The sequence below is a fragment of the Pleurodeles waltl genome, chromosome 8 (assembly GCF_031143425.1).
Source record: "Pleurodeles waltl isolate 20211129_DDA chromosome 8, aPleWal1.hap1.20221129, whole genome shotgun sequence".
Lineage (NCBI taxonomy): Eukaryota > Metazoa > Chordata > Amphibia > Caudata > Salamandridae > Pleurodeles > Pleurodeles waltl.
In genome coordinates, this window is record NC_090447.1 from 1,528,517,099 (window position 1) to 1,528,535,234 (window position 18,136).

The window sequence follows — 18,136 nt, forward strand, 5'->3', positions numbered from 1 at the left end:
GCAGGCAAACCTGGCCCTTGCCCTAATAGCACGTATGCAGCCACTTGGACACCAATTAGGCAAAAAACATCACTAACAAATGCAGCTAGTTCAATGCCGGGACCAGAGGTTGTGCAACTGGGTGTGGCAGACACTAAGTAATAACGTGCTTAAGTCTCGAGTGTGGAGAACCAACAGTGGTCAGATGAACCTTTGGAGGCGTAAACAGAGCTTACAACATTGTTGGCTGTGCGGTTTCATTGTTTTCCAGGCTAGTGGCGGCCTATATACCTTACATGTGGTGCAAGAGAGTAAAGAGAACAATACAAGGGAGAAGGGAACTTTCTGCACATTTTAACTCTTACCCAGACCGCTACTGCGAGATATCTGAACCATCTCATATAAACATTTTGGGACCCATTACCCCACTAATGCAGATCGGTCATCCTTAGGTGGATTAGGGAATCAGAAGGGAACAAAACCAGCTTGTGCATAATAGATTCTGAAGAGGTTTGCCACAGATACCATGAATACCTGAGGGCCTGCCCTGAAAGAACCACAAAAGTATGTTAGACTTGTACATTTAATACAAGGAAATGTATACTTACAAAGAAATGCTCCACTTGGAAGTCGTAGCTGTATGACTCCATGGAAACACTGGGCTCATCTGTAAACACAGGACAGAATCCAACAGAGAAATGGCAGGGAAGGGAAGGAGGGAGCTCAGCCGTCCAGACCAGTTCCCACAGAAAGAATATAGACTGCTGACTGTGGATCTGCTGCAAAAACAAGAAATCTAGAGTTATCCTAGAGCAATAGGATGAAAAACAAGTTCTTTAAGGATGCCTTACTCTGAGACGGGACAGTTACTTCAAGTTCATCATCATTGGTGCTACGAACAAGTACATAAACAGGGAATCTCTGCCCTACGTGCAGGATCCCTGTACACTTCACAGAGAAATAATTATCTTTGATTTGTTCTAAACACCTATTATTATTTAGTTGCCAATTAGACACTAAAAACAATTTTGAAAGGTTTAAATTCATAGAAATATGAATAAAAGATCCCCACAGCTGATGGACAGACAGGTTGCAGAGTCTCACTAAAGGGGAACAGTGCATAGTCAGTTGAAGGTAGCCAGGCTGACAGTTCAAAGTACCAGCTCAGTGCCTGCATAACATAACACACACTAACTGCATTCCAATGAATTTATCAACCTCAGCAGATAATGAACTTAAAACACATACCCACGATAAAGAACTAAAATTACAAATAAGTAATTTGCTTATCCCGAAATCTGGAGGGTGCAAGCTATGAAAATGGCATATTGGAGACTTGGAAATAGATATAAACAGAAAAATAGCAAATTAGATTTTGCACAGACACTTGGTCTGGAGTCATTGTACACTCAGAGGTGCCCTGCAAAAGTACGGACAGGCTTTAGATTATTTAGATTTTATTAAGGATGTGTGGATAGCTCCACAGTTAACAGTTGGTATCCTTGTCAATCTCTTTAGATTTATCCCAATGAAAAAAGGAGCCTTTTCCCATCAGAGTGAGAGTAGGTTCTGTTGTGGAAGACAGATTTAGAAAGAAGGTAAATTGATTTATGTGAATAAATCGTAGTATCAATGCCAACAAGCCATCTTTGTGAGAAACACTTCGGACAAAATCTGCAGACCGCATGTTTAACACCTGACAAACCAACTGAGCTTTTCATCCTTCAGTAAGTGATTTACCTTAAAGCGGTAATAGCAAAAGCTCTTGCAGCTTTCAAAAATGGCATGAGTGTGGTCGAAGACAAAACATGTTATAACTGACTTTACTAACATCTTTGGGGCGTAGTAGGGATATGTTCCCACGGCTGCTTATTCTAATTGAATGAGGTCTAAGGCTCCTCAGGACATAAGGCCTGTATCTTAACAACCATCTGGGCAGAACTGATAGTGAAAAAAAAAAAAAAAAGAGAGCCTCATTTAAAAGTCAGAGGTCTGATTTGAATATGGGTCTAAGAGGGACTGCACTTGTGAGGTTTGGATTTTCAGGTTACTGCTGTCTATATAATCATGTTTTCAGCTCTCTAAAGGTTTCACTTTCAGACATACAAGGGGAGAAACTGTACTGATATGGTTTCAGGTTGAAATGGAGGCGTGTCTTTACAGGCTGCATGCTGAGGTTCACAACATCTCTGCTAGTTGTGCTTTCAGAGACCCAAGGATGAGTATCTTTGCTGGTTGTGATCTAGGGTTCACAGGGGTTGGTGTCTGTACCAGTTAGTGGTTTGTGGTTCACACTGTGTGGTGCTCATACCAGTTGTGCTTTGCGGTTCAGAGGGTTTTGGTACCAGGACTATTTTGCTTACTAGTTGTGCTTTGCAATTCCAGTGACAAGTTTCTATAGGTACTTGAACGAAGCTTAGAAAGATAAACGCTTACCAGACCTGGATTTGAATTCCATTTGACTGATGATCAATTACCCCGTGTAAATGCTGATTAAAAGGTATTGTAGATCTTCACTTGGTAGAATTTGGGATTTTGAGGAAACAGCTTTTGTTCATGTTGGGATGTTTAAATGGCAATAGTGACGGTCCATAACCAAGATCATTACTCTTTTAGGAACCACTGCTTCACCGGCGTTCAGAGGGAGAGTGGCTGTTCAGACTGTGGCCACTGCTTCACCGGCGTTCAGAGGGAGAGTGGCTGTTCAGACTGTGGCCACTGCTTCACCGGCGTTCAGAGGGAGAGTGGCTGTTCAGACTGTGGCCACTGCTTCACCGGCGTTCAGAGGGAGAGTGGCTGTTCAGACTGTGGCCACTGCTTCACCGGCGTTCAGAGGGAGAGTGGCTGTTCAGACTGTGGCCACTGCTTCACCGGCATTCAGAGGGAGAGTGGCTGTTCAGACTGTGGCCACTGCTTCACCGGCGTTCAGAGGGAGAGTGGCTGTTCAGACTGTGGCCACTGCTTCACCGGCGTTCAGAGGGAGAGTGGCTGTTCAGACTGTGGCCACTGCTTCACCGGCATTCAGAGGGAGAGTGGCTGTTCAGACTGTGGCCACTGCTTCACCGGCGTTCAGAGGGAGAGTGGCTGTTCAGACTGTGGCCACTGCTTCACCGGCATTCAGAGGGAGAGTGGCTGTTCAGACTGTGGCCACTGCTTCACCGGCGTTCAGAGGGAGAGTGGCTGTTCAGACTGTGGCCACTGCTTCACCGGCGTTCAGAGGGAGAGTGGCTGTTCAGACTGTGGGATTTAGAAGGTTGGGTTCCTGAAATGGGTCAAATCAAATTCAGGGTTGTGGGATGTGGCACACCTTAGGTTATGTGTCTCACATGCTGCATCCCAGCAACAAATTTAGAATCAAAGCACTATCTGGTATCTGGCACAGAGGAGTGAGAATGGGTACCCATTAGAATAGGGAGTGCCCATGTCGGAGCATGCTTACCTGCTCACAGCCGGGCTTCAAGGGGACGAACTGCAGTGTAGCACAGTCACAGCCCTCTCGCAGGGCGCAGTCAGACAGGATGAAGCGGAGCTCTGAAAGGTTCTGCACGCAGACCTGGATGTACTTCCTACAGAGGAGAAAAAAACTATTACCTAATGAGATTGGCTGTCCAATGCATTCCTTCAAATCACTCCATAAATTACTGCAATTCCTCCAAGGGTCATTGGCCGTTTAAGAACTGAATGCACTTAATAACCGTTTGCAGATCTTGGCTTACAAAACAGACTGCACCAGACTGCATGTAATTCACAATACTGGCACCATCTCAGCAGCTGGGCAGAGAATTAAATCAACCATATCCATGTAAGGGCTGTCAATAGCAATCAGGCAAAAGCAACATCTCACAAACCCACAGCAATGCCTCAGCATTCCAGCTCCAGAGCAATAATGTCAAGACCCCTGAGTGGGAGTTGTCATAGCAAGGTACCTCCTCACACCGGGTCAGTTCACCACACCACCCACCAGCACCAGCCTCTCACTGCTCACTCGTGCAGCTCTGAGTAATTGGGCAATTATCTCAGAACGCTGCGGGTCCCGCAAATCTTCTCTCGCCTCTCCCTTAGCTGAGGCAGAATGGAGAGATTATATACTTCCCCTTTATGCGGAAACTGGATACTGAGGTGTGTGAAATGGATATTCCGTCAGACAGAAGGGCTGAGTTTGATAGTTCTGGCCCTCCCACAGTGATTGAGATTGAAGGGTATATAGGGACCCTGCGGGCTTCTGGAGCAATGGGCCCCTACAGGTTCCCTATTTCAGTAATTAAACAGGAACCTTTGGCCAAAGATTCTCCATCCTGCATTTCAGTTTTGTTATCTATAAGGCGCAGTTCTGGTATCTTGGTTTGGGAGTGTCACAGCTCCCCTATTTAAGAAGGGTGATAGAACTTCCCCAGTAAACTACAGGTACATAGCTCTGCTAGATACAGCTGGGAAGGTATTTGCTAAAAGCTTATTAGAGCTGTATCAGCACCACGTCTGATGTCAACACCTTATGAACAACTTAACACTTTTCCGGAAAACTGTATGAAAATCCAAGTCCCAATTCAAACAAGCAAAAGCAAGTCACAGCCCTCAGCATCCTGGTGCACTAAAGACTGCTGACAATAAATGCTCCAGCTGCAGACGGGAAAGAAAATTGAAGGATTACAGAACATCCCATGACTTCAAGATACTTTAGCCCCCTCTGTGCAGCAAGCAGACAGCTTATCATATCAGACAAAGAAAAGTAGTATATCAACACCCTTCGTAGAGCCACAAACAGTAGCAGAACGAGTTTCAAGACAACCAAGCAGCACATCAGCCCCCTCCAGGCACACCTATTCCTCACTCCACAGAAGATTCCAATGCCATCAACCTCTTCTTTAGTGAAATAACACAGATGATCTGACAATATATCGACAACACCAAACCTGCTTCACCTCTTGCCTACATCCCTTCCCGGAGAATGCCGCAATGGCAAGCGTTTTAAATTTAGATCTTGCCGACATGCTCAACTCTGGAAGCCACTTCTTAGGATGATGATGTCTTACTCTCAGTCATCACCAAATGTTCTCTGGGGACGCTCTCTTACCGCTATTCATCAGTGTTAATGCTTCCCTCTCTTAAGGCATCTTCCCAGAAGCTCCTAAGACGGACTAAATCCTCCCTCTCAGAAACACCTGATGACCTCGCCAACTACAGACCCATCACTCACCTACCATATATTTGCAAAACTACTGAAAATAGCAGAGCTAGGGAACCAGGTTAGATTCTTGGCTCAACATCCTGTAACTCTAGGCACATCACTTAATCTCCCCCAGTGCCTACCAAAAGTGAGTGTAAAGCACTCCAAGACCTTCGAGCTGAGGTTGTGCTATATAACACTGTTTCCGATCGCGCGGCAGCATGGAGTCGGCTACCTTCGACATTGTAGACGATGCCCCTTTGATCACAGATAGAGATAACCTCCTGTATTCTGATACTGCTGGACCTCTCAGCCTCATGTGACACAGTCAACCATTACATCATCATGTGCACCCTGGAGCCTTGAGTGGGACTCACAGGCAATGACCTTCACCTGCTCTCCTGCTACCTTGTGAACCAACACCAGAGCACCAGAGCGCCAGAGCGCCATACCGTCTCATGTGATGGTCATCCTCTACGTGGAGCAGCGTGGTGGTCTACTCACAGATCACTGCATCAAGGTTCACCAATATGCTGATGATACACAACACCACAAAGTCTCCTCTGCTTCAGACGTCCATCACCTCAAACACTGCCTGGACATCATCCAGGCCTGGCACCCACCTGAAGCTCAACCAAGACAGAGTTCCTGTAATTTGTCAACAACAAGAAACAATACAAACTTGGCTCAGTGACATGAACCTTGATAGCTTCAAACCTCACCTGTCACTCAATGCCACGTGACATGGCTCAATGGGGACACCAATCTCACCTTCAAAAAAAAAACACTGCTAAAAATCACAGAGATGGCCTGGTACCAGCTCTTTCCTATAAAGAGAGAGAATCCATTCCTTCCAGAAGGGGACTACAGAGCTGTCCAAACTCACATATGGAAGTTGGTAACACTATGCTCCACGGCCTTCCAAATTCCACGCTGGCAACCCTTAAGGGCATCCTATGTCTCATCCAGGGCCTGAACGAAAAATCACATCACCACTGATCCCTGATGGAACCTCATTGGCTCCCCTTTCCGTCCATCAACATCTTCAAAACCAGCTCCATCATGTACTAAGCCATCATACCTAGCACCCCCAGTCATCTTGCAGACAAGCTCATCATCCCTGGTAGTTTTCACCACACACAGCCAGGACACCATCAGACTGCACACAAAGTGACGTAAAAAAGTAAAAGAATAAGGCAGCTGGCATTTCCCATCTAGGCATGCAGCGTCTGGAACAACATCGCCTGTATCCATCAGGACCACCCCAACGCTGCTCCAATTTAGGAACGTGTTGAAGACTCACCTCTTTAAAGAACACTATGTCACAATGCATTAACCCAGCTTCCGTTCTTACAGCTTGTTGACTCTATGGTCATATCTGACCCTATACTGTGCTCCACTTCCTTTTGGCTAGGTTTGTAATGTAGAGATACCACATACATACATTCACAGGCAAAATATGGTTACCAAATGCAATACTATGTACTGCTCTTACTGTACAGTTCAAAATTAGTTGCATTTTAGAAATATTTGCTTGGACTAAGCTGGAAAAAAAAAAAAGAATCACAATAATAAACATTTGTGCCAATAAAGGCCCTGAATATTTTAGCTCCGGCTACTTCATCCAGAAATGGGCGAGCCACTTCTGTAATTAGACAAGCGCACCAAAGCATTAATTTGGGCACACAGACAATTTGAAATCAAATATGACCCCTAAAAAGTTTTCATGTTATCTTCAATCAGTATCGCTACAATTCCATGTTACACTGATTTCATTTTTTAAAGATATTTAGCACGACAAGCAGTAATATTTCAGTTGTTTTCTAACTTTAAACTTGGTCAAGTTTTTCTCTTCCAATCTTCAATATCGTCTTACACTCACACTCCAAAACCAATGATAAAGGAAATACAATTTGTAGATAAGGGTACAAACTAGATCCTGCAATGGCTGAATGTAAATAATAAATAGGAAAGGTCAGTATGACTGGAATAGGAGTTGAAGAGGCTTCGTCTAAACTGGGTTCTGCTCACCAAGATAACAGTCCCCAAACCTCGAGCACCTCATGCAGCCTACGAAGAAAGGTGGTATGGGTAGAGGTGACTAAAGCAAACAGTAGATTCAGCATCATCAGGAGCATTGGCTGCTCATGATCGTAATGTTCAATAAACAGTCTAGACATCTACTGTTTGCAAGCTAGACTGTGGATCTCCTGGCACTTCGTAATTTTCAAAATGCCACAAAAGCTGAATGGAGACAGAACATTTAGCAAGAAAGGGAATGTTAAGAGTTGAGCTGGTGGTTCTTTGGATCAATTCCATCTGGTAAACAGTGGATTATGTATGATTGGAATGAGCTAGTTATAGATTCAGCTACTGGTGGGACAACTTCTTCCTTACCCTCTCACTAGTTTGGAGGAGAAGGAGTCACCTGGACAGGTGGTGGAATTCATGAGTCTTCGATTTTTATGTTTTCCTCCTCCTGCCAGGTTAAGCGTTTCTGGTTTACCATGTGGTCTTGACAGCATGGACCTTATGTATTTTTTTGCACTTTTTACATACTGCAAACCTGTCCCAAAGGCATTAGAGCTCTTTACATGAGCACCAGGTTACATTACACACGTTCAGTTTTTTTTTTTTAGGCACAGGGAGAATAAGTGAGGAGACTAAGTGATTTGTACAGAACCAGAGGATGTCGGACCGACTTAAGTTCCCAAGTCCAGAGTCTCTAGTTTGAAAGTTGGAAGCTCTGGGCGTTAAGCCACATCTCCTCCCTTATTAGTTCAATATGTCCTTTAGATTGCTTGGGGTTATATTGATATATCACTAAATATTTAACTCTCATAATATGTATGGGATGACCTGTGCCATTTCTCAAATGGTGGAGGACTTCTGGGTTGCGATACATGGTCATTTATAGCTTTCATAGTTGTGAAAAAGTACTTAGTGGCTTCCGCTGCATTCTATATTTTTGCACTAAAGTAGTATTTATTAGAGTCCGGAATGTACTTCCTAAATTGTTTCCTATGCTCTTTAAACCTATAGATTCGCATCAGTGATATTCTTTGTAAGGATTATTGCAAACTTATTCTCGTAGCTTTTAAGCTTCTTAATTTATCTGTTCATCAGCTACTGAGTAAATTTTTTTTTTTAATGTTTGAGCCTGGGAGTTCCGGCCCATATTTATGAACAGCAGGTAGAAGCACAGAACAGGTTACCTACCTTCAGTAACGCTCTTTCGGGTAAATAACCTAATTTAACCACAGATTCCTCACTTTTAAGATATTCCCCATGCTCCATATTGGATCCAGAATTGTTTTATATCAGTGCTCCTGCGTGCAGATAGGTGGCACCATGCAACTCCGCATAGGCTTTGATCCACCACAGAACGGCCAAAGCAGAGCCGCATAGGTGCCCCCCACACTTTTCACACCCTTGGACAACTACTGTTGGTACCACTGTGCACATCTCCAATTTGCGACTTTTTACAGATTGTAAAAAGAGACCACTTCATGGAATGGGGAGGTGGGAGAGCAGTGAGGAATCTATGGTTAGATAGAGTAAAGCAAAAGGACATGACCGAGGGAAAGTAACTGTTTGACACTTTTAACCACAGATTCCTCACTTTTGGAACAGATGCCAAAGCAGTACCTTTCCAAGGTGTAGAGTGGGGCACACCATAACATTTTGGAAGGACAAATGGGTGAAATGCACTTCCTATCAGACCTGGGTGTCAAGACAGTAGTTCTAAGTGGACGAGTGCACAGATGTCCAGGACAAGTACTCCACGCACCAAACCAGTGACTTCCAGATACTGCTTTTTGGCAAATTTGTGGCAGTCCTTAAAGCAGAGGACTACCCATTTCCTTTTCTGCACAGCCTTTCCTTTCTTCGTCCCAGAGAAACCCAAAAAAGCTAATCATTACCACGATAGTCCCAGGTACAACTGATGCCAAAGCTTAAAGCTCTTTTGGGGTCCAACTGATAGAGCCTCTTCTCTTTCGAAGGATGAGGCAGAGCAAAGAACGCTGGAAAGTGATGTACTGTCTAACATGGAAAGGAGGTATGGCTTTCCGTATGAAGATCGCCCAAGTCCTCAGCACCAGCTTGCCCAGAAAAAAGGTGGCGTACGGCGAATGTACAGATACAGCCCCACTCATAAGACAGGCTGATGTGATTGCGACAAGGCAGACAGTCAACAGAAAAGCAGCCGTGCATTGGCTCAAAGGAAGTACACATGACAGATGGCAAAACCAAGTTAAGAACCTGCTGTGGCACCACAAACGGGTTGGGAGGAAACAGGTATGTCAAACCACTAATAAACTGCGTCACAACAGGTGATTTAAACAGGGACGACTGGTGCCTCAACAGAAAAAAAGATTGAAAGTGCCGACAAGTAACCTTCAATCGTACCAACTGCAACATCTTGTTGAGCCAACAATAAAACTAACAGTAAAACATCCAACAGTTTGGTTTGCAAAGGGTCTGTGTTCCGAACTCTACACCAAGCAACAAATTCGTCCCAGCGCCTGGCGTAAATGGACTTTGTAGGTGGATGCTTGGCAGCGCGGATGAAATCCACAACCTCAAGTGGTAGACAGAATGCTGCCACTAAACCTCCATACATGGACAGACGCTCATGCCTGGAAGTTCAGGGTACCACACTGCTCTAGTCCAAACCAGTGCCACTAGAATGCCCCAGTTGTTCCTGATCTTCAGAACTCTGGGCAAGAGAGGCGGAGGCAGGAAGGCACACAAGAGTCTTGTACTCCACTCCGATTAGAATGTGTCTAGTGTCAAGAGTTTTTGCAGGAACTCCAAAGGGCAAAAGTTTGACACTGTACATTCAATGGTGTCGGAAAGATCTAGCCAGGGTTTCCACTGCTGTCAGAAGATGCCCTGGGCCATCTTGGGAAGAGTTGCCATTTACGATGTGAAAGGCGCCACACCAGCTGAGCTCGTCCACAATGGCATTCAAGCACCCTGACCGGTGGTACACGATCAGGGAGAGGTCCTCATGCTCAACTCAACTCCAAGAGGTGTAGAGCTTCTTGGCACAAGATCCCACTCCACCCTGCTTGTTGCAGCACCATGCAGTACTACCTGGCGGTGGTGCTGTCCGTGTGTGCATGCAACTTCAACAGACTGACACTGCGTATCGGCCAGAGTCATCTGATCTCTACCTCCCCCAGATTACCTTTCCATCGCAGCAGACGTGCATCCATCACCACCGTCAGCTCTTGCTGGGGAAGGAAGACTGGTCTGCCATTGGTCCAATTGCAGCCTAGCAGCCACAACTGCATTTCACATGCAGTCACCTTGAAACTTGAACAGCACCTGACAGGTTGCCTTGGTGCTTGGCCCACTGCTACTTCAGACTCCAGTGCAGAGCCCACATATGCCACCTTGAGTCTTCAATAAGCAGTATGCAGGAGGCTACCATGCCTAGAAGCATAAGAACTGAGCTTGCAGAGACCCAAGACTGAGGGCTAAATGTCAGGATCACAGCCTAAAGTTCCTGATGCGCTGCAACGAGGGAAACCCCTGAACTGCACCGTGTCCAATACAGCTCCTAAAAAAGGAAGCCTCTGCAAAGGAAACCGGTGTGGCTTAGGCTTGTTGATCAAGAACACCAATATGGTAACGAGACAGTTGTCTAGAGATGGTCCTCAGTTGACTGCGGCAAGACTGCCTTCAACATCGTCGTCGAGGTAGGGGAAAACTGTATCCCCCACCTCCAAACAAATGGTGAAGACCACCACTATCACATTCGTGCAAGGGGCACAGGTGAGGCTGAAGGGGAGCGGGGGAAACTGAAAATGGTCTTAGCCAATTTTGAACCGTTTGTGAGGCTGCAGGACCGTATATAAAATTATGCATCTTGCAGGTCAAAAACTACCATCCAGTTGCCCGGATCCAGGACAGACAGAACCTGAGCCAGTATGAGCATTTCAAATTTGTCCTTCCATATCAAGGCATTCAGAGGATGAAGATCTAAGATAGGCCAAAGCCCTCTGTTCTTTTTCAGCACAAGGAAATAGAGAGAGAAACAACTTGCACCTATTTCCAAGTCCGCAACCCTCTTCGTAACTCCTCTAGAGAGTAAAGCTTGCTCCTCTTGAATTAGAATGGACAGGTGCTCCTCTGAGAGCAAGAGAAAGATGTGGTAGGGCAGAAAGAAATGGTAAAGCATAGCCATGGTGAACAATTTTGAGACCCATTTGTCGAATGTGATGGATCACCAGTCTAGAAGAAAGTACTGGTTCCTGCCTCCCACAGGAGGGGTGTGTGCCACTACTGGCATGCTAGAACGACTTGGATGTCGTTGTTGCAGAAGAGGGGGACCGATATCCATCGTGACCTGTGCATGCCTGCCAGACCCAAGTCCCTGGCCTCAAAAGGACTGGGCTGACTCCCAGGGGGTTTTGGGGAGACAAGCGTTGCCTGTATGCCAATCTTCTGAAATAGCCTTTGAATTTCCTGAATTAGTGAGGAAACTGTTTTGAGGTGCCACAAAACCTAGAGAGGATGCGATGGGCCTACTCTTCTTGAAGCGCTGTAAGGCAGAATCAGCTTTTTAAATTGAACAGACTTTAGCCATCAAAAGGCACATCTACGAGGGAGGCTTGCAGGTCTCCGGAGAAACCTGTGGATGGCATCCATGCATGGCGACGGAGCACCACACTGGTGTCAACAGCTTGCCCCAGACAATGAGTAGTAAGAAGGCCAGCACAACTCACGTGCTTGACAGTCTTGAATGATCTGAGCCATGAAGGACCTAAGTTCTACCGGGACTGCTGCCAAGATCTCGCTGTCAAGGTCTCAGGCGGCATGCGTCTACTGGCCCAATAAATCAACAGCACTGATTAACCTCAATGCTAGGCTAGCCGAATATAACATTTGTTTTCTCCCTGCCTGGAGGGGCCGTAGAGTGTGCACTGGGGCTCATCTCGCTGGTGGAAGTCTGGACCACCAGACTCACCGGAGTGGGATGATGCGTAAGGAAATCAGGGTTTTCAGGACCCAATACATGGTTGTCTGGCCACATTTCTACGTACTGGAAGGCAAGAATAGGGCTTAGACCAAGTACTCACTAAGGTGTCAGTAAGGGCTTCACTAAACAGGAGCAAGGGCTCAGAAGCACCTAACCCAGGCTATGCAACGTCTGTATGGCTATTGCTCTTTACTTGAACTTGATGTGAAGGCAGTTGTAGGTCCAGGACCTCAGCTGCCTGTCGAATCACCACAGAAAAGGAAGCGGCATCCGCTGCTGGGGGCGCAAGAGGTAAATTCAAACCTGCAGCAGGGAAAGTCTCAAGTACACTATCCTCCCGTAAGCCTATATAAAGACAGTTATCATAATATGGGGGATAAATCATGCCAACCCCACCACTGTCATCTCTGGTTGGTGGTAAGCTCTGATCAGAAGAGCCAGGACAGCAGCGCGCCCGAGGGCACCTCTGCAGTAGTGGAAGCATAGGATCAGAACCTGGTTCTATGGGGGCCAAGTGCACTGCAGCGGACTTGAAACTACACCACGGTCGGGGTTAAGCACGAGCTGGATATCAAAGTCGGGAGCAAATTCTCCTCCGGCATCAGCACCTGTGTCAATGAATGAGGGACCGACACAGCTGACAGTCTGCACCGGAGTTTGGGCTGAACCCATGACCGGTCCAAGAGGTTCAGATGGCACTGAGGAAAGATTTGATGGTGCCAATCTGACTGACGGCCCCTGTGTCAGACGTGTCAAAGATGCACAGCATGGCCCTGAACACACGACAGGCCTCAACATGCTGCAGAGTTGCTGATGGCGTGGGGTATATGGGGCGCATCGGGATCAACTGCTGAATTGGTTCCTCCAGTGCAGACAGGGAGCGAGATCGACTGGCACCTTCACGCCCTTGCTACTTCTCGTTTGATAAATAGAGATGGAATGGTGTTGAGTCCCACTTCTCTTTCTTTTGCTTCTTCTTAGACTTTGGCTTACCAGACTAGTGCGACCGTGAAGAACACTTCTCACAGGAGTATGCCTGCACTCTCAACTTGTAAGAGCAGGACTTTCAGAAGTCCTATGACTTCATGTGTTCGGTAAAGCATAGCCTTGCAGCCCCTGATCACCTTTGGGTGCATGAGGGCATACTTATAGCATGACTTGGAGTTGCGCATGAGTCCAAACACACACCTCAAGTGGGTTTGTGACCAACATCTATTTTCTGCTGTCATGGTGTGGTTTAAGTCTGTAGGTTAGGAGGTGGCATTTAATTTTGGAAGTTATTAAAAGACCAAAGAAAGTGGGAGCCGAGCTCAGGATGTGCGTTCCAAGGCGCAGAAAGAAATTAACTGACGCTGGTGTGCAGGTTTGGAGCGTATATACAGCTCTGCTCCGTCACTTCTGTGACAGAACCCAGTGTAAGTGGAGCCACACTTTGCTACCTAGCATCGAAAGCACTGCTATGAAAGGCATCAGGATCCCGTCTGGCACCTGGGGGATACTCGAAAGGTGAGGAATTTGTGGTTATAAATATTCATCAGAAAGTTACTTTTCGTCATTAAGAATATTTCTGGTGGATACATAATGGTCCTGCAGAAACATCTCTATGAATATTTCCCCAAGCTTCAGGCTGCTTCGTAAAAGTTTTTTTCCCCAGCAATGACTCTCCAGAGCCATTAAGTGGTGCTACACGGCTCCAGAAGCAAGCCTGCCTCCCGACAATTCACCAGAGTATATTAGTCACCAACCAGGGTACAGATTCCATACCTGATCGAGACAAGGAGAGAGGAACCAAGAGAACAACAGCAGCGACAAATGCTGCACCCAACATGTTTGCCTACCAAAGGATCTTACGAATCATGACACTGGCATATTGGCTGTGAGGAATCTGTGAAAAGATTATGAATCCACCAGAAAACACCATTACCAATGGTAAATAACTTTTTTGCCTGATGCACACATCTTCCTGCAGAATCATCATCTTATGAATAGCTCCCAAGGCAGTACCTCCCTGGGAGACCGGATAGAGTAGTGCTGGTTAACCAAAGAAATCATGAGACAGCTCAGGCAAGACCACCACTATCACAGTTGAAGAAGCAAGTCAGCAGTCCTTTGAAAACATATGCACAGAAGTCCTTGCAGCTGTCTGAGCAGGGACAGCTCTGGAAAGAGCTGTGGAGGCGGCTGTGAACCTGGTGGAATGAGCACAAATGCTGTGGAGGATCTGTGTTGTCCGGGATATAGCAGAGCTTGATAAAGAGGATAACCTAACACGAATTGCTGCATTGGTCACTGCCTTTTACTTATCAGCTCCAACGAAGCACAGAAAGAGCTGGTCATCAATTCTGTTGTGTGGCGTCTGACCAGTTGGTTATGGCACCGCATGTTTGGGGCTAAGTCTATGCAGCTGTTCTTCCTACCTGCTTGGATGCAGAATAGGAAAAGAAAAGATCAAAGTGTGATAGACTGGTCCTTATGATTTGAAGACAGGACCTTGGTTAAGAAGGACAGACTGGTGCAAAGGATTAATTCATCCAAGTGGAAAACTGTGAAGGGTGCACAAACTAGGAAGGCCTTAAAGCTCCCCAACCCTACAAGCAAAAGTAATCACAACCAACATAATTTGCTAGAGTAGGGACTCAAAATGGGCAACAATGCATTGGCTCAAATGGAGTTGTGAAGAAAGTGAATAAAAGATTCAAATAGCACTGAGGAACAATGAGTGGAGTGTGAGAATTCAAGTAAAGCAAACCGACTGAGGTATAAATGGCACTTGAAACTGGGAATCTTTGTCAGAAAGACAAAAATGCAGGCAGAGCTGCCAGGTAGTTTTAAACTGTATCTACGTCAGACTAACCATTGCAAGAGACAGTACACCCTCAAGGCGTCAGGACAGGCGATATACAAACGAATGCTTTCTAACTCACACCACTGAATAAACTTGCTACAACCGCCTGCATAGATATGTTTGATTGCAGGCTCCCTAGCAGCCAAGATAATATATGCAACATCATTAGAAAGAAAGAAAGAACGAAATTCTGCTTTCAGGATCGAGGCATGAGCCAGTAAGCAGGCTCGGAAGAAAAGTGCATGGTTGGGAAGGGGGTGATAGGAAGGCTAGGGCACCGCCCTGGTGGATCAGAAGGATCACCCAGCGGTGAATCATGATCGCCTCCCAATGAGTGACAAGCTGAGACCCTCTCACTCCACTGGAAGGGGATGTAGCAAAAGGAAGGAGTTAGAGGAGTCTGGTGGCAACAGAGGCTGTAGAGGGATTGTGATTATTGAATCTTCTCATGTCGTTGCTAGTGACATCTTTTAACTACAACTTCACTTTGAAACAAGCAATATAGTTGAAGTGTCATCAGAGAGCTAAGATGGCTGGAGAACTATAATACCCCAAAACTTCCAATGTCATTGGTAATATCACCATGTATGGGAGGCCAGGCTCAGGGAGGGAGTGCAACCCTGATGTTGAAACGCTCCACTCTAGGCAGCATTCTCTCCAAATAGCTGCTCACTGGCAAACAGCATGTGCAAGAGCACTGCATGGACATCTGAAAATTGAGTGGACCGCATTCAATTGTTCCATTCCAGTTGTACCTATAGACCAAGCAAGTGTTCGCAGAGACAAATGTTGTATCCAGGATCTATTTGGATGCATTCAAACCCTCACTTACCAAGTCAGAGAATGGCTTTGTCATACGATCTGGCAATCTGACACTCAGCAGTTATGCCAGCTCCCATACGGCATGGATGCATTGATCTGAAAGGCTGGTGGGATTGTCTGTGCATTACGCCAAAGTCCCAGGGGCAAATATTTTGCCTCTTAACTGTGTGGAGCTTCTTGGATTCCCTCTCCGAGGGTGCCATAGGAAAAGGATTGGGATTCTGCTTGGAAGGTGATGTTTAAACAATCAAACTCTCCGATGAAGGGGAGGAGAAAAAATGGAGGTTAGCCAGAGCGGGCCTGTAGAATCTTGTGACCTGCATGTGGACTGCCAGACTCTTCTCCTGTGCGCCCATTCCATGGTCTAGGAGAGCATCTGTAAGTGGAAGCAAGGGCTCTCCTTCAGACTGAGACTTCACTTCTGCACAAGGTAGTCATTCCTAAGGCCACCGCTGCGGTTTGAAGGACTGCTGTAAGAGATGAATCTCTTCCAAAGCAGGGCCAAAGCGGTACGAAATGTCCCTTTCTGGTGAAGCATCTAGACTACTGCCATTTTGTAACTCCAAGTAGATCTCTGAATTAGTATTTTAAGATGGCAGGAAGTGGACTTCCTCTATGCTGCCATAGTCCTTATCCTTAGTGGCCAAGCCATCTGAATGTGAACCAAACATTTCCTCTGAGCAGCTGAGTACTATGCCTATGAGGAGGCGCTTGAGTTTCACGTTGCAGAATCGTTCCCACCCCAGACACCACAAGGGAAAGGACATAATCTTGAGGCACTGCCTGCAACATTTAAAACCTGCAGCCCCTTGAGAAGACATTTGCCCTAGTTGCTTTTGAAAGATAATTAACGTGTCAGTGAGAAACAAGAGACAGCTCTGAGCATGCTGATAAGGCGTGGAAAAACAGGAAATGATGTCAGCACAGAGTTGCTGCTGAATATACTCCAGTGACATCACTTCCAGAAGCAGAACCATGGCTTGAGCTGTTGGCACCACAGGCGGTGTTGGAGTCAATGTTGGGGGAAACGTTTTATAGATCATTCTGAAGCCTCAAAGGAGTAAACTTAGGGTGACACATCAATGAGAAAATCTATGCATCTGAAGACTTTTGTTACACTACTTAGCCATCTTAGGTACATCTGCTCCTGTTTCTTGATCAGAATTAGAAGGATGGTGTTTTACAAACTCCTACAGTCTAGCTAATGTTATATTTTTATAACTTCTAAATTTCATGCTTTTTTTTGTAGGTTTACCATTATTCCACAGAGACGGCCTCTAGCATGAAGTGAGTTACCTTATGATCAGACCAATCCACCAGAGTGTAAGTACTCCTGATTTTTTATGTGAAAAGGTAAAATCCAGTCTGGGACAAGTACTTAAAAGAGAGAGTGCAAACTATAGCACTGCAGTTGTCTTACCGTCTTCCAGCAGAGAGCAGGGAGTGTCGGGCCTGGAATGGGAGGCTGAATGTTAACGCAATAACGGTGGAGTAGATGGACCAAGGACAGTCGATGGAAATCTGAAGAATCAAGATCAAAAGGAGTGACAATATCAAAAACCTGTGATTAAACCCCACCCTCCTCATAACAGACCAACAAGGACAAAGGATTCTTCCTACATGTTCTTTACACTTAACAGCCCGAAACAGTGACACGTTTGACTGCAAAGCTTCTTCATATTTTTTTACAAAAGACTATGCTTCTATGCAGGTACAAAAGCAAGAACTGCTCAAAGCCTATGAATATCAAATAACTCAGGACTAAAAACACATTGCGTCTAATCAGTATGTCTATTGCATGGTAAAACTTGTTGAGAGCCAATGTGGTTGTGCAATCTAAGCTGAAGCATTCGGCTCAATCTGGATTTATTTTTTCCACAAGTCCTGGAGATTAAATTTTAAACGTTGCTTAATCCTTTTTTAGGTCGAGCATAGCAGTGTGCAAGCGCTGCTCTTCTCGACATGTTGAAATCTATTGTGTGGGCTTTAGCAACACCCATCACTTTCATTTGGTCCTGGGCCTGCCTGCCAAAAATACCTTGATGTTGGTAAATGCTTTACGTTTGTCCCACCTTGAGGCTGGTTTGTTACCACCTTGGAGACTGACCCTGTTACATGGATTATTGCATGATCGGCCATATACCTTAGTTTGGGACACTATTTGTTTATTTGGTCTTGCCGCTTCTCACGGTATGGCCGTACGCTGTTTCTTCCTCTTCTTTTTGGGCAGCTTGCTGCTTCCTTGTGATGGCTGCGGGCTATTTTTTCATTTATTTATTTTGCAATTTTATGTAGCGTGAACTGGACACTAAGGTATTGGAGTGCTTTTTTTTTT

General features: G+C 45.7%; 1 protein-coding gene across 3 annotated transcripts in view; it reads right to left on the reverse strand.

Moving 5' to 3' along the window:
* Window positions 1-18,136, reverse strand: part of TRAPPC10 (trafficking protein particle complex subunit 10) — a 407,991-nt gene that overhangs the window by 40,016 nt on the left and 349,839 nt on the right. For all 3 annotated transcript variants that reach the window (XM_069202936.1, XM_069202937.1, XM_069202939.1), the window contains 3 exons: window positions 17,222-17,322; window positions 3,419-3,545; window positions 588-758 (listed from right to left, as the gene is read on the reverse strand). In XM_069202936.1, coding sequence (XP_069059037.1) covers window positions 588-758; window positions 3,419-3,545; window positions 17,222-17,322 — 399 coding nt within the window. The remainder of the gene's footprint in view (window positions 1-587; window positions 759-3,418; window positions 3,546-17,221; window positions 17,323-18,136) is intronic.